General features: G+C 58.5%; 1 protein-coding gene across 1 annotated transcript in view; it reads left to right on the forward strand.

Annotated features, from left to right (window-relative positions):
* SPTBN4 (spectrin beta, non-erythrocytic 4) overlaps positions 1-22,088 on the forward strand; it is a 95,578-nt gene that overhangs the window by 10,128 nt on the left and 63,362 nt on the right. Inside the window, exons 3-13 of the mRNA XM_090129870.1 lie at positions 1,359-1,532; positions 1,630-1,721; positions 1,828-1,908; positions 2,026-2,141; positions 4,088-4,200; positions 6,334-6,521; positions 6,619-6,736; positions 11,019-11,177; positions 13,497-13,799; positions 18,433-18,583; positions 20,310-21,180. Coding sequence (XP_089985996.1) covers positions 1,359-1,532; positions 1,630-1,721; positions 1,828-1,908; positions 2,026-2,141; positions 4,088-4,200; positions 6,334-6,521; positions 6,619-6,736; positions 11,019-11,177; positions 13,497-13,799; positions 18,433-18,583; positions 20,310-21,180 — 2,366 coding nt within the window. The remainder of the gene's footprint in view (positions 1-1,358; positions 1,533-1,629; positions 1,722-1,827; positions 1,909-2,025; positions 2,142-4,087; positions 4,201-6,333; positions 6,522-6,618; positions 6,737-11,018; positions 11,178-13,496; positions 13,800-18,432; positions 18,584-20,309; positions 21,181-22,088) is intronic.

The raw sequence follows: 22,088 nt of genomic DNA on the forward strand, positions 1-22,088 counted from the left end.
GTCAGATTTAGGATTTTTGGGTGACGTGAAGATCCCAATCATTTTGATGTGGATTTTGGGGTCAGATTTAGGATTTTTTGGGGACATGATGACCCCATTCATCCCAACTTGGATTTTGCGGTCGTATTTAGGATTTTGGGGGGATGCGATGATCCCAATCATTTCGATGTGGATTTTGGGGTCGGATTCAGGATTTTTTGGGGATGCAATGATCCCAATCATTTCGATGTGGATTTTGGGGTCAGATTTAGGATTTTTTGTGGATGCGATGACCCCACTCATTTCGATGTGGATTTTGGGGTCAGATTTAGGATTTTTTGTGTATTTCATCACCCCACTCATTTTGATGTTGATTTTGGGGTCGGATTAAGGATTCTTGGGGGATGCGATGACCCCACTCATTGTGATGGGGATTTTGGGGTCAGATTTAGGATTTTTGGGGGATGCGATGACCCCAATCATTTTGATGAGGATTTTGGGGTCGGATTTAAGGTTTTTTGGGAATTTCATGACCCCACTCATTGTGATGGCGATTTTGGGGTCGGATTTAGGGTTTTTTGGGGACATGATGGCCCCATTCATCCCAACTTGGATTTTGGGGTCGGATTTAGGATTTTTTGGGGATGCGATGATCCCAATCATTTTGATGTGGATTTTGGGGTCGGATTTAGGATTTTTTGGGAATTTCATGACCCCACTCATCCCGATGTGGATTTTGGGGTCAGATTTAGGGTTTTTTGGGGACATGATGGCCCCACTCATCCCAATGTGAATTTTGCGGTCGGATTTAGGGTTTTTGGGGGTCCTTGTTGACCCCACTCATTGTGATGGGGATTTTGGGGTCGGATTTAGGATTTTTTGGGGATGCGATATTCCCGATCATTTTGATGTGGATTTTGGGGTCGGATTTAGGATTCTTGGGGGACGTGATGACCCCACTCATTTTGATGGGGATTTTGGGGTCGGATTCAGGATTTTTTGGGGATGCGATGACCCCACTCATCCCCATGTGGATTTTGGGGTCGGATTTAGGATTTTTTGGGGATGTGATGACCCCACTCATTTCAATGTGGATTTTGGGGTTGGATTTAGGCTTTTTTGTGTATTTCATGACCCCACTCATCCCGATGTTGATTTTGGGGTCAGATTTAGGGTTTTTTGGGGACATGATGGCCCCATTCATCCCAATGTGGATTTTGGGGTCGGATTTAGGATTTTTGAGGGACGTGATGACCCCACTCATCCCGATGGGGATTTTGGGGTCGGATTCAGGATTTTTTGGGGATGCGATGACCCCACTCATCCCGATGTGGATTTTGGGGTCGGATTTAGGATTTTTTGGCTTTCCCACCCCTCAGCCACGTCCGACGCGGGGCCGGATGCGGATCCACTCCCTGGAAAACGTGGACAAAGCGCTGCAGTTCCTAAAAGAGCAACGCGTCCACCTGGAGAACGTGGGATCCCACGACATCGTGGACGGGAACCACCGCCTCACCTTGGGACTCATCTGGACCATCATCCTCCGCTTCCAGGTATACGGGGAAAGGGGGGGTCCCTAATACTTCCCCCCACCCCAAAATTTGGGTTATAGGGTGGGTGCCCCCCCCCCGACCCCACAGCTGCCCCCAGATCCAGGTCATTAAGATTAAGACGGAGGACAACCGCGAGACGCGCTCGGCCAAGGATGCTCTCCTGCTTTGGTGCCAGATGAAAACAGCGGGGTGAGACCCCCCACCCCCAAAACCCCCCCACCCCAAGACCCCTAAACCGTCTTCTGAGGGTCTGCTGACCCCCCCCCCTCCCCAAAATCCCCCATCCTTCCCATAGGTACCCGGAGGTGAACATCCAGAACTTCACCACCAGTTGGAGGGACGGGTTGGCGTTCAACGCTCTCATCCATAAACACCGGTCGGTTGTTGGGTTTCGGATGGGGGAGGGGAGGAAGGGAGGAGAGGAAGGGGGGGGGGGGGGGGGAGGTGATTTTTGGGGTGAAAGACGCCGGATTTGGGTTCGTCCCACCCGCAGGCCGGATCTCGTGGACTTTCAGAAGTTGACCAAATCCAACGCCACCTACAACCTGCAGAACGCCTTCAACACGGCCGAGCAGCACCTGGGGCTCAGCAAACTGCTGGATCCCGAGGGTGAGGATGATGGGGGGGGGGGGGGGGGGGGGGGAGGTGTTCTGTCCGTCCGTCTGTCCCGTCCGTCCGTCCGTCCGTCCGTTTCTTGACCGATCCGTTGCTGAATCCATCCGTCCGTTCCGTCGGTCGTCCCATCGATTTTGTTTCTCCGTCGAGCCATCGGTTGATCTCCGTCCGTCCGTCTGTCCGTCTCTCTCTCCACCGATCCGTTGGTCCGTCCGTCCGTCTCTGTCCTTCCGTCTGCCTCTTTGTCCGTCCGTTGACCCGTTGGTCGATCTCCATCCCTCTGTGCGTCCGTCTGTCCGTCCACCTCTTCGCCCGTCCTTTCATTTCTCCGTCTCTCCCCCCCGCTCCGCAGATGGGTTTGCTGACCCGTCCGTCCGTCCTTCTGCCCTTCCGTCTGTCCGTCCATCCAAACGTCCAGCCACGTCCCCGCGGATCCATCAGTCCGTCGGTCCATCTATCCGTCCTTCTGTCCGTCCATCCACTCCCCTCCACCCATCCGAGCACCCATTTCTCCATCAATCCGTGGCTCCGTCCGTCCGTCCGTCCTTCTGTCCGTCTCTTTGTCCGTCCCCTTGACCCGTCGATCCATCAATCGACGGTGGATCTGTCCATCCGCCCATCCTTCCGTCTGTCCGTCCATCCGTTTCTCCGTCCACTGATCCATCTGTCCTTCTGTCCATCTCTCTGTCCATCTGTCCATCCATCCCTCTTCCTTTCTGTCCGTCTGTCCATCCATCCCTCTCTCCGTCCATCTGTCCATCCATCCATCCTTCTCTCCGTCCATCTGTCCATCCATCCCTCTTCCTGTCCATCCATCTGTCCATCCATCCCTCTCTCTGTCCATCTGTCCATCCATCCCTCTTTCCGTCCATCTGTCCATCCATTACTCTTTCTCTCTGTCCATCTGTCCGTCCATCCCTCTTTCTGTCCATCCGTCTGTCCATCCATTCCTCTCTCTGTCCATCTGTCCATCCATCCCTCTTCCTGTCCATCCATCTGTCCATCCATCCATCTTTCTCTCCGTCCGTCTGTCCATCCATTACTCTTTCTCTCCGTCCGTCTGTCCATCCATCCATCCTTCTCTCCGTCCATCTGTCCATCCATCCCTCTTCCTGTCCATCCGTCTGTCCATCCATCCCTCTTTCCATCCATCCATCTGTCCATCCATCCCTCTCTCCGTCCATCTGTCCATCCATCCCTCTTTCCGTCCATCTGTCCATCCATTACTCTTTCTCTCTGTCCATCTGTCCATCCATCCCTCTTTCTGTCCATCCGTCTGTCCATCCATTCCTCTCTCTGTCCATCTGTCCATCCATCCCTCTTCCTGTCCATCCATCTGTCCATCCATCCGCCTTTCTGTCCATCCATCTGTCCATCCATTACTCTTTCTCTCCGTCTGTCTGTCCATCCATCCCTCTTTCTGTCCATCTGTCCATCCATCCCTCTTCCTGTCCATCCGTCCGTCCATCCCTCTTTCCGTCCATCTGTCCATCCATTACTCTTTCTCTCTGTCCATCTGTCCATCCATCCCTCTTTCTGTCCATCCGTCTGTCCATCCATTCCTCTCTCTGTCCATCTGTCCATCCATCCCTCTTCCTGTCCGTCCATCTGTCCATCCATCCCTCTCTCCGTCCATCTGCCCATCCATCCCTCTTCCCGTCCGTCCCTCTCTCCGTCCATCTGTCCGTCCATCCGTCCATCCTCCTCTCCGTCTCATCCACCCACCGCCTCCGTCCATCCGTCCGTCCATCCCTCCTTCCTCCATCCTTCCCTCCCACCTCTCCCTCCCTCCACCTTCCCGTTAATTGCTCCCGTCCTCGTTAACATCCCAAAACGACCCCTTTGGGTGGGGCGGGGTTGGGAGGGGGGGGGTTGGGGGGGGGGAGGTCACCCACTTCGGGGGTCCAACACCCCCCTGCCCCCCCCCTGCCCCCCCCCAGACGTCAACATGGAGGACCCGGATGAGAAGTCCATCATCACCTACGTCGTCTCCTTCTACCACTACTTCTCCAAGATGAAGGCGCTGGCCGTGGAGGGGAAACGCATCGGGAAGGTGGGGGTCCCGTCTGTGGGGTGACCCCGTCTATGGGGTGTCCCCATCTATGGGATGATCCATCTATGGGGTGTCCTGTCTGTGGGGTTCCCAATCTCTGGGGTTCCCAATCTATGGGGTGTCGCGTCTTTGGGGTTCCCAATCTATGGGGTATCCCCATCTATAGGATGATCCATCTATGGGGTGTCACATCTTTGGGGTTTCCCCATCTATGGGGTGTCATGTATTTGGGGTTCCCAATCTCTGGGTTGTCCCCATCTATGGGGTGTCACGTCTATGGGGTTCCCAATCCATGGGGTGTCACGTCTCTGGGGTTTCCCCATCTATGGGCTGTCACGTCTTTGGGGTTCCCAATCTCTGGGTTGTCCCCATCTATGGGGTGTCCCATCTATGGGGTTCCCAATCTATGGGGTGTCACATCTATGGGGTGTAACGTCTTTGGGGTTTCCCCATCTATGGGGTGTCCCCATCTATGGGATGATCCATCCATGGGGTGTCCTGTCTGTGGGGTTCCCAATCTCTGGGGTGTCCCATCCATCGGATGATCCATCTATGGGGTGTCACGTCTTTGGGGTTTCCCCATCTATGGGGTTTCCCATCCAAGGGATGATCCATCTCTGGGGTGTCCCGTCTTTGGGGTTCCTAATCTATGGGGTGTGACGTCTTTGGGGTTCCCAATCTCTGGGGTGTCCCCATCTATGGGGTGTCGCGTCTATGGGGTTCCCAATGTCTGGGGTGTCCCAATCTCTGGGGTGTCCCAATCTATGGGGTGTCATGTCTATGGGGTTCCCAATCTATGGGGTTTCCCGATCACTAGGGTGCCCATCTATGGGGTGTCACATCTTTGGGGTTTCCCCATCTATGGGGTTTCCCATCCAAGGGATGATCCATCTCTGGGGTGTCGTGTCTATGGGGTTCCCAATCTATGGGGTGTCACGTCTTTGGGGTTCCCAATCTATGGGGTGTGACGTCTTTGGGGTTCCCAATCTCTGGGGTGTCCCCATCTATGGGGTGTCACGTCTTTGGGGTTCCCAGTCTATGGGGTGTCACGTCTTTGGAGTTCCCAATCAATGGGGTGTCCCCATCCATGGGGTGTCACGTCTTTGGGGTTTCCCCATCTATGGGGTGTCACGTCTTTGGGGTTCCCAATCTGTGGGGTTTCCCAATCTCTGGAGAGTCCCCATCTATGAGGTGTCACATCTTTGGGGTTCCCATCTATGGGGTTCCCAATCTCTGGGGTGTGCCCAACTATGGGGTGTCCCGTCTTTGTGGGTCCCAATCTATGGGGTGTCCCATTTATGGGATGATCCATCTATGGGGTGTCCCATCTTTGGGGGTCCCAATCTAAGGGGTGTGCCCATCTATGGGGTGTCACATCTTTGGGGTTTCCCCATCTATGGGGTGTCACGTCTTTGGGGTTCCCAATCTCTGGGTTGTCCCCATCTATGGGGTGTCCCGTCTATGGGGTTCCCAATCTTTGGGGTGTCACATCTATGGGATGATCCATCTATGGGGTGTCACGTCTTTGGGGTTTCCCCATCTATGGGGTGTCATGTATTTGGGGTTCCCAATCTCTGGGGTTTCCCAATCTCTGGGGTGTCCCCATCTATGGGGTGTCCCGTCTTTGGGGTTCCCAATCTGTGGGGTTCCCAATCTATGGGGTGTCTCCATCTATGGGGTGTCACATCTTTGGGTATCCCAATCTCTGGGGTTTCCCAATCTCAGGGGTGACCCCATCTATGGGGTGTCATGTCTTTGGGGTTCCCAATCTTTGGGTGTCCTAATCTATGGGGTGTCTCCATCTATGGGGTGTCACATTTTGGGGTTTCCCAATCTCTGGGGTGCCCATCTATGGGATGATCCATCTATGGGGTGTCCCGTCTTTGGGGTTCCCAATCTATGGGGTTTCCCAATCTGTAGGGTGCCCATCTATGGGGTGTCCCATCTTTGGGATTCCCAATCTCTGGGGTTTCCCATCCATTTCCAAGCTCCCCCCTTTCCCCCTCCATCCCCCCATTTCCCCCCCAATCAGAGCCGCGAAAACCACAGAGATTGAAACTTAAGGGGGCAGATTCAGGCTCTCCCCACCCCCCAAACCCCCCCGAAACCCCCCAGCCCCACATCTCCCCCCAGGTTCTGGATGGGGTGCTGGAGCTGGAGGCGGTGACCCGGCGCTATGAAGCTCTGGCAGCAGAATTGTTGGCCTGGATCCGTCGCACCGTCGCCGTCATCAGCAACCAGAAATTCGCCAACTCGTTGGCCGGGGTGCAGCAACAGCTCCAAGCCTTCACCGCCTTCTGCACCATGGAGAAACCCATCAAGTGAGGATCCGGCCCTATAGGGAAGGATGGGGGGGGGGGGAAGGGGGTGTTGCTATGGGTTGGGGTCGGTTTTCATCCCACCCCCATCCCCACAAAGGTTTCAGGAGAAGGGGAACCTGGAGGTGCTGCTCTTCACCATCCAAAGTCAACTGAGGGCGGCCAACCGCAAGCTCTACGTGCCGGGGGAAGGGAGGAGCATCTCTGACATCAATAAGGTGGGGGTGGAAGAACCCAGCTTGTGGGGCTGCCCCATAGAGCTCCAGGTCCTCTAGGATGTCCCCATGGGGTCCTGATCTTCCCAGTCCCCACTGAGCTCCCAGTCTTGTAGGACATCCCCGTATCGGGTCCCCAAAAAGTTGAGGACGTCCCAAGGAAGAGTTGGGGTGGCCAAGGTGGTCTCCATCCCCCTCAAGATCTCATTGGCCAACCACTTGTGGGGCAGCGACCCCATGGAGCTCCATTCTTGTAGGGTGTCCCTGTGGGGTCCTGCTCTTCCCAAATCCCCGGATTATAGGGTCTCCAGTAACTCAAGGATGACCCCAACAAATCACTGGTGATGGCCAAGGTGGTCTCCATCCCCCCCAAGATCTCATTGGCCAACCACTTATGGGGCAGTGACCCACAGAACCTCAGTCTTGTAGGGTGTCCCCATGGGGTCCTGCTCTTCCCAGTCACCACTGAGCTCCCAGTCTTGTAGGACATCCCCGTATCGGGTCCCCAGGAAGTCGAGGACGTCCCAAGGAAGAGTTGGGGTGGCCAAGGTGGTCTCCATCCCCCTCAAGATCTCATTGGCCAACCACTTGTGGGGCAGCGACCCACAGAGCCTCAGTTTTGTAGGGTGTCCCCATGGGGTCCTCCTCTTCCCAAACCCGAGGATTATAGGATGACCCGTATAGGGTCTCCAGTAACTCAAGGATGACCCCAACCAGTTGCTGATGATGATGGTCAAGGTGGTCTCCATCCTCAAGTTATTGTTGTTCAGCCACTTGTAGGGCAGTGACCCACAGAGCCTCAGTCTTGTAGGGTGTCCCCATGGGGTCCTGATCTTCCCAGTCCCCACTCTGCTCCCAATCTTGTAGGACATCCCCGTATCGGGTCCCCAAAAAGTCGAGGACGTCCCAAGGAAGAGTTGGGGTGGCCAAGGTGGTCTCCATCCCCCTCAAGATCTCATTGGCCAACCACTTGTGGGGCTGAGACCCACAGAGCCTCAGTCTTGTAGGATGTCCCCATGGGGTCCTGCTCTTCCCAAACCCCAGGATTATAGGATGACCCGTATAGGGTCTCCAGTAACTCAAGGATGACCCCAACCAGTTGCTGATGATGATGGCCAACGTGGTCTCCATCCTCAAGTTATCATTGTTCAACCACTTGTGGGGCAGCGACCCCATGGAGCTCCAGTCTTGTAGGGTGTCCCCATGGGGTCCTGCTCTTCCCAACCCCACAGTGCTCCCAATCTTGTAGGACATCCCCGTATCGGGTCCCCCAAAAGTCGAGGACATCCCAAGGAAGAGTTGGGGTGGCCAAGGTGGTCTCCATCCCCCTCAAGATCTCGTTGGCCAACCACTTATGGGGCAGTGACCCACAGAGCCTCAGTCTTGTAGGGTGTCCCCATGGGGTCCTGCTGTTCCCAAACCCAAGGATTATAGGATGACCCGTATAGGGTCTCCAGTAACTCAAGGATGACCCCAACCAGTTGCTGATGATGATGGTCAAGGTGGTCTCCATCCTCAAGTTATTGTTGTTCAGCCACTTGTAGGGCAGTGACCCACAGAGCCTCAGTCTTGTAGGGTGTCCCCATGGGGTCCTGATCTTCCCAGTCCCCACTCTGCTCCCAATCTTGTAGGACATCCCCGTATCGGGTCCCCAAAAAGTCGAGGACGTCCCAAGGAAGAGTTGGGGTGGCCAAGGTGGTCTCCATCCCCCTCAAGATCTCATTGGCCAACCACTTGTGGGGCTGAGACCCACAGAGCCTCAGTCTTGTAGGATGTCCCCATGGGGTCCTGCTCTTCCCAAACCCCAGGATTATAGGATGACCCGTATAGGGTCTCCAGTAACTCAAGGATGACCCCAACCAGTTGCTGATGATGATGGCCAACGTGGTCTCCATCCTCAAGTTATCATTGTTCAACCACTTGTGGGGCAGCGACCCCATGGAGCTCCAGTCTTGTAGGGTGTCCCCATGGGGTCCTGCTCTTCCCAACCCCACAGTGCTCCCAATCTTGTAGGACATCCCCGTATCGGGTCCCCCAAAAGTCGAGGACATCCCAAGGAAGAGTTGGGGTGGCCAAGGTGGTCTCCATCCCCCTCAAGATCTCGTTGGCCAACCACTTATGGGGCAGTGACCCACAGAGCCTCAGTCTTGTAGGGTGTCCCCATGGGGTCCTGCTGTTCCCAAACCCAAGGATTATAGGATGACCCGTATAGGGTCTCCAGTAACTCAAGGATGACCCCAACCAGTTGCTGATGATGATGGCCAAGGTGGTCTCCATCCTCAAGTTATCATTGTTCAGCCACTTGTAGGGCAGTGACCCACAGAGCCTCAGTCTTGTAGGGCGTCCCCATGGGGTCCTGCTCTTCCCAACCCCACAGTGCTCCCAATCTTGTAGGACATCCCCGTATCGGATCACCAGGAAGTTGAGACGTCCCAAGTAAGAGTTGGGGTGGCCAAGGTGGTCTCCGTCCCCCTCAAGATCTCATTGGCCAACCACTTATGGGGCAGTGACCCACAGAACCTCAGTTTTGTAGGACATCCCCATGGGGTCCTGCTCTTCCCAAACCCCAGGATTATAGGATGACTCATATAGGGTCTCCAGTAACTCAAAGATGACCCCAACAAATCGCTGGTGATGGCCAAGGTGGTCTCCGTCCCCCTCAAGATCTCGTTGGCCAACCACTTGTGGGGCAGTGACCCACAGAACCTCAGTTTTGTAGGATGTCCCCATGGGGTCCTGCTCTTCCCAAACCCCAGGATTATAGGATGACCCGTATAGGGTCTCCAGTAACTCAAGGATGACCCCAACCAGTTGCTGATGATGATGGCCAACGTGGTCTCCATCCTCAAGTTATCATTGTTCAACCACTTGTGGGGCAGCGACCCCATGGAGCTCCAGTCTTGTAGGGTGTCCCCATGGGGTCCTGCTCTTCCCAACCCCACAGTGCTCCCAATCTTGTAGGACATCCCCGTATCGGGTCCCCAAAAAGTCGAGGACATCCCAAGGAAGAGTTGGGGTGGCCAAGGTGGTCTCCATCCTCCTCAAGATCTCGTTGGCCAACCACTTATGGGGCAGTGACCCACAGAACCTCAGTTTTGTAGGACATCCCCATGGGGTCCTGCTGTTCCCAAACCCGAGGATTATAGGATGACCCGTATAGGGTCTCCAGTAACTCAAGGATGACCCCAACCAGTTGCTGATGATGATGGCCAAGGTGGTCTCCATCCTCAAGTTATCATTGTTCAGCCACTTGTAGGGCAGTGACCCACAGAGCCTCAGTCTTGTAGGGCGTCCCCATGGGGTCCTGCTCTTCCCAACCCCACAGTGCTCCCAATCTTGTAGGACATCCCCGTATCGGATCACCAGGAAGTTGAGACGTCCCAAGTAAGAGTTGGGGTGGCCAAGGTGGTCTCCGTCCCCCTCAAGATCTCATTGGCCAACCACTTATGGGGCAGCGACCCACAGAGCCTCAGTCTTGTAGGATGTCCCTGTGGGGTCCTGCTCATCCTGATCCCACACAGCTCCCAGGCCTTTAGGGCGACCCCATAGAGGGTCCCAAACTCCTGTAAGTCAAGGATGTCCCAATGGTTGACGATGGCCAAGTTGGGTCCCATCCTCAAGACCTCATTGGCCAACCACTTGTAGGGCCGCAACCCCACAGCGCACCAATCTTATGGGACGTCCCCACGGGGTCCTTCTCTTCCCAACCCCACAGAGCTCCTCATCCTGTAGGACATCCCATAGAGGGTCGTTCTCTCCTATGTCCCAGTGGTTGACGATGGCCAAGTTGGGTCTCATCCTCCCCAAGATCTTGGTGGCCAAAACCTCGCATCACTATGGGGTGGGGGGGTCTGTGGGTGCAGCCCCCTCCCCTACAAATCTCCCATTCCACCTCTTCCCAACCCCACAGATCTCCCAGTCCTGTAGGACATCCCATAGAGGGTCTCTCTTTGCCACGTCAGGGATGCCCCAGTAGTTGACGATGGCCAAGTTGGGTCCCATCCTCAAGACCTCATTGGCCAACCACTTGTAGGGCTGCAACCCCACAGCGCCCCGATCTTATGGGACGTCCCCATGGGGTTCTGCCCTTCCCAACCCCACAGAGCTCCTCATCCTGTAGGACATCCCATAGAGGGTCGTTCTCTCCTATGTTCCAGTGGTTGACGATGGCCAAGTTGGGTCTCATCCTCCCCAAGATCTTGGTGGCCAAAACCTCGCATCACTATGGGGTGGGGGGTCTGTGGGTGCAGCCCCCTCCCCTACAAATCTCCCACCCCACCCAAAGGCGTGGAGCATTTTGGAGAAAGCAGAGCACGAGCGGGAGGTGGCCCTGCGGGATGAGCTGATCCGGCAGGAGAAGTTGGAGCGGTTGGCGCAGCGCTTCGACCACAAAGCTGCCATGAGGGAGACGTGGCTGAACGAGAACCAGAGGCTGGTGTCACAGGTGGGGGGGCTGGAGGGCTGGGGGGTGCGGGGTTGGGGGGGATTTGGGGGGCTGGGGGATTTGGGGTGGCGTTGGGGGTCTTTGTGGTAGGGGTGTTTCGGTGGGATCACGCTCCAGTGTGAGCATGGGGTGAGGGGGCACCAACTATGGGGTGGAAGTGGGCAAAAGGGACCCTGTCCTGCCCAGAGTAGGGTGGGGGGCTGTCTGTGGGGCTGCGACCCCGATCCCATGGTGCTCGCTGTCTTATAGGGTGACCCCATAGAAGATCCCACTCTTCTGTAAGTCAAGGACGTCCCAGTGGTTGGCGATGCCAACATGGGTCCCATCCTCCTCATGATCTCATTGGCCAAACACCTGTAGGGCAGCGACCCCATGGAGATCCCAATCTTGTAGGATGACCCCATGGGATCCTACTCTTCCCAGTCCCACAGAGCTCCCAGTTCTATGGGGTGATCCCATAAAGAGTCCCCCTCTCCAAGGACGTCCCACCAAGCGTTGGTGATGATCGAAGTGGGTCCCATCCTCAAGATCTCATTGGCCAACCAGTTGTAGGGTGGTGACCCCACAGCGCCCCAGTCTTGTAGGACGTCCCCATGGGGTCGTGCTCTTCCCATTCTCACACAGCTCCCAGTCCTACAGGGTGACCCCATAGAAGATCCCACTCTTCTGTAAGTCAAGGACGTCCCAGTGGTTGGCGATGCCAACGTGGGTCCCATCCTCCTCAAGACCTCATTGGCCAAACACCTGTTGGGCAGCGACCCCATGGAGATCCCAATCTTGTAGGACGACCCCATTGGATCTACTCTTCCCAGTCCCACAGAGCTCCCAGTTCTATGGGGTGACCCCATAAAGAGTCCCCCTCTCCAAGAACGTCCCACCAAGCGGTGATGATCAAAGTGGGTCCCATTCTCAAGATCTCATTGGCCAACCAGTTGTAGGGTGGTGACCCCATGGAGCTCCAGTCTTGTAGGACATTTTCATGGGGTCCTGCTCTTCCCATTCCCACACAGCTCCCAGTCCTATAGGGTGACCCCATAGAGAGTCCCAAATTCCTGTACGTCAAGGACGTCCCAATGGTTGACGATGGCCAGCGAGGGTCCCATCCTCCTCATGATCTCATTGGCCAAAAATCTGTAGGGCAGCGACCCCATGGAGATCCCAATCTTGTAGGACGGCCCCATGGGATCCTATTCTTCCCAGTCCCACAGAGCTCCCAGTTCTATGGGGTGACCCCATAAAGAGTCCCCCTCTCCAAGGACGTCCAAACCAAGTGTTGGTGATGATCGAAGTGGGTCCCATCTTCAAGATCTCATTGGCCAACCAGTTGTAGGGTGGCGACCCCACAGCGCCCCAGTCTTGTAGGACATCCCCATGGGGTCCTGCTCTTCCCTTTCCCACACAGCTCCCAGTCCTATAGGGTGACCCCATAGAGGGTCCCAAACTCCTGTAAGTCAAGGATGTCCCAATGGTTGACGATGGCCAACGTGGGTCCCATCCTCCTCAAGATCTCATTGGCCAAACACCTGTAGGGCAGCGACCCCACGGAGATCCCAATCTTGTAGGACGACCCCATTGGATCTACTCTTCCCAGTCCCACAGAGCTCCCAGTTCTATGGGGTGACCCCATAAAGAGTCCCCCTCTCCAAGAACATCCCAACCAAGCGGTGATGATCAAAGTGGGTCCCATCTTCAAGATCTCATTGGCCAACCAGTTGTAGGGTGGCGACCCCATGGAGCTCCAGTCTTGTAGGACATTTTCATGGGGTCCTGCTCTTCCCAGTCCCACACAGCTCCCAGTCCTATAGGGTGACCCCATCCAACGAAGAGCAGCGGTGGCCAAGGTGGACCCCAACCACAAGACCTCATTGCCCACTCCCTTGTCCATCATCCACCCGACCGAGCCCCAGCCTTGTAGGATGACCCCATGGGGCCCTTCTCTTCCTAAAGTAGGGTGACCCCATAGGTGGTCCAACAAGGAGCAGCGGTGGCCAAGGTGGACCCCATCCTCAAGACCTCGTTGCCCACTCCCTTGTCCGTCAGCCACCCGACTGAGCCCCAATCTTGTAGGATGACCCCATGGGGCCCTTCTCTTCCTAAAGTAGGGTGACCCCATGGGGCCCTTCTCTTCCTAAAGTAGGGTGACCCCATAGGGGGTCGTGCTCTCCATTAAGTCAAGGACATCCCAGTGCTTGCCGACAACCACGGCGCTCCCCATCCTCCTTGTCCTTGTCGCTCAGCGAACCCAATCTCATAGGACGACCCCACAAAGCGCCCCGCCGCCCTATAACCCTACACCCCACCCCCTTCCCTCGACCCCAGGACAATTTCGGCTACGACCTGCCAGCGGTGGAAGCCGCCATGAAGAAGCACGAGGCCATCGAGGCCGACGTCTCGTCGTACCGCGAGCGCATCCAGGCGGTGGCGGAGTTGGCCCTGGAGGTGGAAGCAGAAAATTACTACGATGCCAAACGAGTGGCGGCGCAGAGGGACAACGTCCTGCGGCAGTGGGGGCTCCTCAGTCAGCTGCTGAGGGCCCGGCGTGCGAGGCTGGAGCAGCACCTCGCCCTGCAGAGGGTCTTCCAGGAGATGGTCTACATGATCGACTGGATGGAGGAGATGCAGGTGGATGGGGGGGTGGGGGGCCCTGCTTTGGGAGATGGGGGGTCCTGATGGGATGTGCGGAGTCCTGATGGGATATAGGGGGTCCCGATGGGAGATGGGGGGTCCCAGTGGGATGTGGGGGGTCCAGGTCTACGTGATCGACTGGATGGAGGAGATGCAGGTGGATGGGGGGGTGGGGGGCCCTGCTTTGGGAGATGGGGGGTCCTGAGGGGAGATGGGGGGTCCTGAGGGGATATGGGGGGTCCTGAGGGGAGATGGAGGGTCCTGAGGGGAGATGGGGGGTCCTGATGGGATGTGCGGGGTCCTGATGGGAGATGGGGGGTCCCGATGGGAGATGGGGGGTCCTGATGGGAAAAGAGGGGTCCCGATGGGAGATGGGGGGTCCTGATGGGAGATGGGGGGTCCTGATGGGATGTGCGGAGTCCTGATGGGATATAGGGGGTCCCGATGGGAGATGGGGGGTCCCAGTGGGATGTGGGGGGTCCAGGTCTACGTGATCGACTGGATGGAGGAGATGCAGGTGGATGGGGGGCTGGGGGGCCCTGCTTTGGGAGATGGGGGGTCCTGAGGGGATATGGGGGGTCCTGAGGGGAGATGGGGGGTCCTGAGGGGAGGTGAGGGGTCCCAATGGGATGTGGGGGGTCCTGAGGGGAGATGGGCGGTCCTGAGGGGAAATTAGGGGTCCCAGTGGGAGAAGGGGGGTCCCAATGGTGGATGGGGGGTCCTGATGGGAAAAGAGGGGTCCCAATGGGAGAAGGGGGGTCCTGAGGGGAGATGGGGGGTCCTGATGGGAGATGGAGGGTCCTGAGGGGAGATGGGGGGTCCTGAGGGGAGATGAGGGATCCCAATGGGAGAAGGGGGGTCCCAATGGGATATGGGGGGTCCTGAGGGGAGATGGAGGGTCCTGATGGGAAAAGAGGGGTCCCAATGGGAGATGGGGGGTCCGAATGGGAGATGGGGGGTCCCAATGGGAGAAGGGGGGTCCCAATGGGAGATGGGGGGTCCTGAGGGGAGATGGGGGGTCCCAATGGGATGTGGGGGGTCCTGATGGGAGATGGGGGGTCCTGAGGGGAGATGGAGGGTCCTGATGGGAGATGGGGGGTCCTGATGGGAAATGAGAGGATCCAATGGGATGTGGGGGGTCCTGATGGGATGTGCGGGGTCCTGATGGGATATAGGGGGTCCTGATGGGAGAAGGGGGGTCCCAATGGGATGTGGGGGGTCCTGATGGGAGATGGGGGGTCCTGAGGGGATATGGGGGGTCCTGAGGGGAGATGGGGCGTCCTGATGGGAAATGAGAGGATCCAATGGGATGTGGGGGGTCCTGATGGGATGTGCGGGGTCCTGATGGGATATAGGGGGTCCTGATGGGAGAAGGGGGGTCCCAATGGGAGATGGGGGGTCCTGAGGGGATATGGGGGGTCTTGAGGGGAGATGGGGGGTCCTGAGGGGAGATGGGGGGTCCTGATGGGAGAAGGGGGGTCCCAATGGGAGAAGGGGGGTCCTGAGGGGAGATGGGGGGTCCTGATGGGATATAGGGGGTCCTGATGGGAAAAGAGGGGTCCCTGATGTTGGATGGGGGGTCCTGATGGGAAAAGAAGGGTCCCAGTGGGATGTGGGGGATCCAGGTCTACATGATCGACTGGATGGAGGAGATGCAGGTGGACGGGGGGGTGGGGGGCCCTGCTTTGGGAGATGGGGGGTCCTGAGGGGAGATGGAAGGTCCTGATGGGAGATGAGGGGTCCCAATGGGAAAAGAGGGGTCCCAATGGGAGATGGGGGGTCCTGATGGGATGTGCGGGGTCCTGATGGGATATAGGGGGTCCCGATGGGAGATGGGGGGTTCCTGATGGGAAAAGAGGGGTCCCAGTGGGATGTGGGGGGTCCAGGTCTACATGATCGACTGGATGGAGGAGATGCAGGTGGACGGGGGGGGCGGGGGGCCCTGCTTTGGGAGATGGGGGGTCCTGAGGGGAGATGGGGGGTCCTGAGGGGAGATGAGGGGTCCCAATGGGATGTGGGGGGTCCTGAGGGGATATGGGGGGTCCTGAGGGGAGATGAGGGGTCCCAATGGGATGTGGGGGGTCCTGAGGGGAGATGGGGGGTCCTGATGGGAGATGGAGGGTCCTGATGGGAAAAGAGGGGTCCCAATGGGAGATGGGGGGTCCGAATGGGAGATGGGGGGTCCCAATGGGAGAAGGGGGGTCCCAATGGGAGATGGGGGGTCCTGAGGGGATATGGGGGGTCCCAATGGGATGTGGGGGATCCAGGTCTATGTGATCGATTGGATGGAGGAGATGCAGGTGGACAGGGGGGTGGGGGGCCCTGCTTTGGGAGATGGGGGGTCCTGAGGGGAGATGGGGGGTCCTGAGGGGATATGGGGGGTCCTGATGGGAAAAGAGGGGTCCCAATGGGAGAAGGGGGGTCCCAATGGGAGATGGGGGGTCCTGAGGGGATATGGGGGGTCCTGAGGGGAGATGGGGGGTCCTGATGGGAGATGGTGGGTCCTGATGGGAAAAGAGGGGTCCCAATGGGAGAAGGGGGGTCCTGAGGGGATATGGTGGGGCCTGAGGGGAGATGGAGGGTCCTGATGGGAAAAGAGGGGTCCCAATGGGAGAAGGGGGGTCCTGAGGGGAGATGGGGGGTCCTGATGGGAGATGGAGGGTCCTGATGGGAAAAGAGGGGTCCCAATGGGAGATGGGGGGTCCGAATGGGAGATGGGGGGTCCTGAGGGGAGATGGGGGGTCCCAATGGGATGTGGGGGGTCCTGATGGGAGATGGGGGGTCCCACTTTGGGAGATGGAGGGTCCTGATGGGAAAAGAGGGGTCCCAATGGTGGATGGGGGGGTCCTGATGGGAGATGGGGGGTCCTGATGGGAAATGAGAGGACCCAATGGGATGTGGGGGGCCCTGAGGGGAGATGGGGGGTCCTGAGGGGAGATGGAGGGTCCTGATGGGAAAAGAGGGGTCCCAATGGGAGAAGGGGGGTCCTGAGGGGATATGGGGGGTCCTGAGGGGAGATGGAGGGTCCTGATGGGAAAAGAGGGGTCCCAATGGGAGATGGGGGGTCTGAATGGGAGATGGGGGGTCCTGAGGGGAGATGAGGGGTCCCAATGGGATGTGGGGGGTCCTGATGGGAGATGGGGGGTCCTGATGGGAGATGGGGGGTCCCAGTGGGATGTGGGGGGTCCAGGTCTACGTGATCGACTGGATGGAGGAGATGCAGGTGGACGGGGGGGGCGGGGGGCCCTGCTTTGGGAGATGGGGGGTCCTGAGGGGAGATGGGGGGTCCTGATGGGAGATGGGGGGTCCTGATGGGATATAGGGGGTCCTGATGGGAGAAGGGGGGTCCCAATGGGAGATGGAGGGTCCTGATGGGAAAAGAGGGGTCCCAATGGGAGAAGGGGGGTCCTGAGGGGATATGGGGGGTCCTGAGGGGAGATGGAGGGTCCTGATGGGAAAAGAGGGGTCCCAATGGTGGATGGGGGGGTCCTGATGGGAGATGGGGGGTCCTGATGGGAAATGAGAGGACCCAATGGGAGATGGGGGGTCCTGAGGGGAGATGGGGGGGTCCTGAGGGGAGATGGGGGGTCCTGATGGGAAAAGAAGGGTCCCAAGGGGAGATGGGGGGTCCAGGACTACGTGATCGATTGGATGGAGGAGATGCAGGTGCTGGGGGGCGGCCCCACAATGGGAGATGGGGGGTCCCGATGCGAAAGGGGGGCACCCAATGGGAGATGGGGGGTCCTGATGGGAAATGAGGGGTCCCAGTGGGATGTGGGGGGGCCCAATGGTGTGTGGGTGTCCTTGAGTTGGACATGGGTGTCCCCAGTGGGATGTGGGGTGTCCCAATGGGATGTGGGGTGTCCCAATGCGTGATGGGTGTCCCCAGTGGGATATGGGGTGTCCCAATGTGAGATGGGGATCCCAATGGGAGATGGGTGTCCCCAATGGGATGTGGGGTGTCCCCAGTGGATATGGGTTGTCCCAATGTGAGATGGGGATCCCAATAGGATTTGGGGGGTCCCTAGTGGGATGTTGGTTGTCCCCAATGGGATGTGGGGTATCCCAATAGGAGATGGGTGTCCCAATGGGATGTGGGGTGTCCCAATGGGTGATGGGTGTCCCCAGTGGGATATGGCGTGTCCCAATGTGAGATGGGGATCCCAATGGGATGTGGGGTGTCCCAATGGGATATGGGGTGTCCCAATGGGAGATGGGTGTCCCCAATGGGATGTGGGGTGTCCCCAGTGGATATAGGGTGTCCCAATGTGAGATGGGGATCCCAATGGGATGTGGGGTGTCCTAATGTGAGATGGGGATCCCAATGGGAGATGGGTGTCCCCAATGGGATGTGGGGTGCCCTAATGGGATGTGGGTGTCCCCAATGGGATGTGGGGTGTCCCAGTGGAATATGGGGTGTCCCAATGGGGGTACTGGGGGGGGTCCCCAATGGGAGACGCGTGTTGTCCCCAAGTTGGTCATGCGGCCGTCCCCCATGGGATGCCACCTCCAGATCCCATATTCTTTTTTGCCGAGGGGGACAAAGGTTGTCCCCCCATCGGAGACGTGAGGTGTCCCCCCCATGGGACCCCACCTTTCCCTCCTCACCCCCCACCCCCACCCCCCCCAGGCCCCGCTGCTGTCGAGGGAGCTGGGGAAGCACCTCCTGGAGGTGGAGGACCTCCTGCAGAAGCACGCCCTGCTGGAGGCCGACATCGCGGCGCAGAGCGAGAGGGTGAGGGCGCTCAACAGCGCCGCCCTCAGGTTCACCGAGCTGGAGGGTAACGGGGGGGGGGGGCAGCACCGGGGGGAGGGGGGGGGGCACCAGGGCTGGGGGGGTCACCAGGGTTGTGGGGTGTCACGGTGAGGTTCGTTGGGGTGGGGGGTCACCAAGGTTGGGGGTCGCTGTGGTTGGGTTCCCCAAGGGGCGGGGGGCACCAGGGTTGGGGTGATGAGGGTTGGGTTCCCTAAGAGTTGGGGGGGCACCATGGGGGGTGTCACCAGGGTTGGGGGGCTGCCAGGTTGGGGGATGTCATGGTGAGGTTCATTGGGGTGGGGGTCACCAGGGTTGGGGGTCGCTGTGGTTGGGTTCCCCAAGGGGCGGGGGGCACCAGGGTTGGGGTGATGAGGGTTGGGTTCCCTAAGAGTTGGGGGGGCGCCATGGGGGGTGTCACCAGGGTCGGGGGGCACCAGGGTCGGGGTGATGAGGGTTGGGTTCCCTAAGAGTTGGGGGGGGACCATCGGGGGGCGTCACCAGGGTTGGGGGGCTGCCAGGATGGGGGATGTCATGGTGGGGTTCATTGGGGTGGGGGTCGCCGGGGTTGGGGGTCGCTGTGGTTGAGTTCCCCAAGGGTTGGGGGTCAGCAGGGTTGGGGGTCGCCCAAGGTTGGGTTCCCTAAGAGTTGGGGGGTCTCCACTGGGGGATGTTGCATGGGTTGGGGGGCTGCCAGGTTGGGGGATGTCATGGTGAGGTTCGTTGGGGTGGGGGTCGCCAAGGTTGGGGGTCGCTGTGGTTGGGTTCCCCAAGGGTCGGGGGTCACCAGGGTTGGGGTGATGAGGGTTGGGTTCCCTAAGAGTTGGGGGGGACCATGGGGGTGTCACCAGGGTTGGGTGGCCGCCAGGTTGCGGGATGTAGGGTGTCCTCGTTGGGATGTGGGATGTCCTTATGTGGATATAGGGTGTCCCAATGGGAGATGTGGGATCCCAATGGGATGTGGGATCCCAATGGGATGTGGGGTTTCCCAATGGGAGATGTGGGATCCCAATGGGATGTGGGTGTCCCACTGGGATGTGGGGTGTCCTTGTTGGGATGTGGGGTCCCAATGGGATGTGGGTGTCCCATTGGGATGCGGGGGTCCCAATGGTGTGTGGGTGTCCCCAAATGGATGTAGGGTGTCCCAATGGGGGATGTGGGGTCCCAGTGGGATGAAGGGTGTCCTTGTTGGGATGTGCGGGTCCCAATGTTATGTGGGTGTCCCCAATGAGATATGGGTGTCCCCAGTGGGATGTGGGGTGTCCCAATGGGGGATGTGGGGTCCCACTGGGATGTAGGGTGTCCTCGTTGGGATGTGGGGTGTTCTTGTTGGGATGTGGGGTCCCAATGGGATGTGGGTGTCCCATTGGGATGCAGGGGTCCCAATGGTGTGTGGGTGTCCCCAAATGGATGTAGGGTGTCCCAATGGGAGATGTGGGGTTCCAGTGGGATGTAGGGTGTCCTTATTGGGATGTGGGGTGTCCTTATGTGGATATAGGGTGTCCCAATGGGAGATATGGGATCCCAATGGGATGTGGGGTTTCCCAATGGGAGATGTGGGATCCCAATGGGATGTGGGGTGCCCCATTGGGATGTGGGGTCCCAATGGGATGTGGGTGTCCCATTGGGATGCGGGGGTCCCGATGGTGTGTGGGTGTCCCCAGTGGGATCTGGGTGCCCCCAGTGGGACGCGGGGTCCTGCAGGGGTCGGGAGCAGGAGCTCCTGGTGCCCATCCCGCCTCTCCCCACGGCAGGATACCAACCCTGCGACCCTCAGATCATCTGCAACCGCGTCAACCACGTGCAGACGTGCCTGCAGGAGCTGGGCGAGATGGCGGCCAAGAGACGCCAAGACCTGGAGGATTCGCGCCGCCTCTGGACCTTCTTCCAGGAAATGGAAGAGGCTGAAGCCTGGATCCGCGAGAAGGAACGAATTTTGGCTTCCAAAACCTGCGGCCGCGACCTGAGCAGCGTCTTGGCTTTAACCGGAGAGCACAAATCCATGCTGGGAGAACTGGGCAACCGCCGGGCTTCGCTGCACCAAACGATGCAACGCGGCGAGGAGATCCTGGCTAAGAAGGGCTGCAACCCCGAAGGCATCCAGGAGAAGATCCGCGCCGTCCGCTCGCGCTGGAAGAAGCTGGAGGAGGCGGTGGGGCTGCACCAGCAGAAGCTCCAGGAGGCGTTGAGCTTCTTCCAGTTCAGCGCCGAGACGGACGACCTGGTGCTGTGGCTACAGGATGCCTACAGGATCGTTTCCAGCGACGATTTCGGCCACGATGATTATTCCACCCAGAGCCTCCTCCGCAAACACCGCGCCGTGATGGAGGAGGTGGAGAGGCACGGGGCGGCCGTGGCGGCCCTGAGGAGGCAGCTGGGGGCTTTGGCCCCCGAGCACCAACGTGGGGTGGAGGTGCAGATCCGGGTGGTGGAGGTGGAGCAGCTGTATGGGGAGGTGGCCGAGGTGGCCGTGCTGAGGCAGCAGTGGCTGCGCGACGCGTTGGCCGTCTATAGGATGTTCAGCGAGGTGCGAGCCTGCGAGGTGTGGGTGGACGAAAAGGAGCAGTGGTTGCAGAGGATGGAGGTGCCCGAGGAGTTGGATGAGGTCGAGGTGGTGCAGCACAGGTGTGGGGTGGGTGGGGTTGGGTGGGTGGCTCTTGGGGCTTTGGTGTCAACGTGGGGTTGGGTGGGTCTCCATGGGGTCACCGTGGGGTTGGGTGGGTCTTTGTTGGGGGCTTTGGTGTCACCATGGGGTTGGGTGGGTCTTCATTGGGGGCTTTGGTCACTGTGGGGTTGGGTGGGTCTCCATGGGGTCACCGTGGGGTTGGTTGGGTCGCTACTGGGGGCTTTGGTGTCACCATGGGTTTGGGTGGGTCTTCATGGGGTCACCGTGGGGTTGGGTGGGTCTTCGTTGGGGGCTTTGGTGTCACCATGGGGTTGGGTGGGTCTCCATGGGGTCACCGTGGGGTTGGTTGGGTCTTCATTGGGGGATTTGGTCACTGTAGGGTTGGGTGGGTCTCCATGGGGTCACCGTGGGGTTGGGTGGGTCTTCATTGGGGACTTTGTTGTCACCGTGGGGTTTGGTGGCTCTCCATGGGGTCACCGTGGGGTTGGTTGGGTCTCCATGTTGGGTCTCCATCAGGTCTCCATGGGGTTGGGTGGGTCTTTGTTGGGGGCTTTGGTGTCACCATGGGCTTGGGTGGCTCTTCATGGGGTCACTATGGGGTTGGGTGGGTCTCCATGTTGGGTCTCCATGGGGTTGGTTGGGTCTTCATTGGGGGCTTTGGTGTCAGCATGGGGTTGGTTGGGTCTCCATGGGGTCACTAAGGGGTTGATTGTGTCTCCATGGGGTCACCGTGGGGTTGGTTGGGTCTTCATTGGGGGCTTTGTTGACACCATGGGGTTGGGTGGGTCTTTGTTGGGGGCTTTGGTGTCACCGTGGGGTTGGTTGGGTCATTGTTGGTGAGTTTGGTGTCTCTATGGGGTTGGGTGGGTCTCCATGGGGTCACTATGGGGTTGGTTGGGTCGCTACT

Source organism: Phasianus colchicus, chromosome 38 (genome assembly GCF_987193195.1).
Source record: "Phasianus colchicus chromosome 38, bPhaCol1.hap1.1, whole genome shotgun sequence".
Taxonomy (NCBI): domain Eukaryota; kingdom Metazoa; phylum Chordata; class Aves; order Galliformes; family Phasianidae; genus Phasianus; species Phasianus colchicus.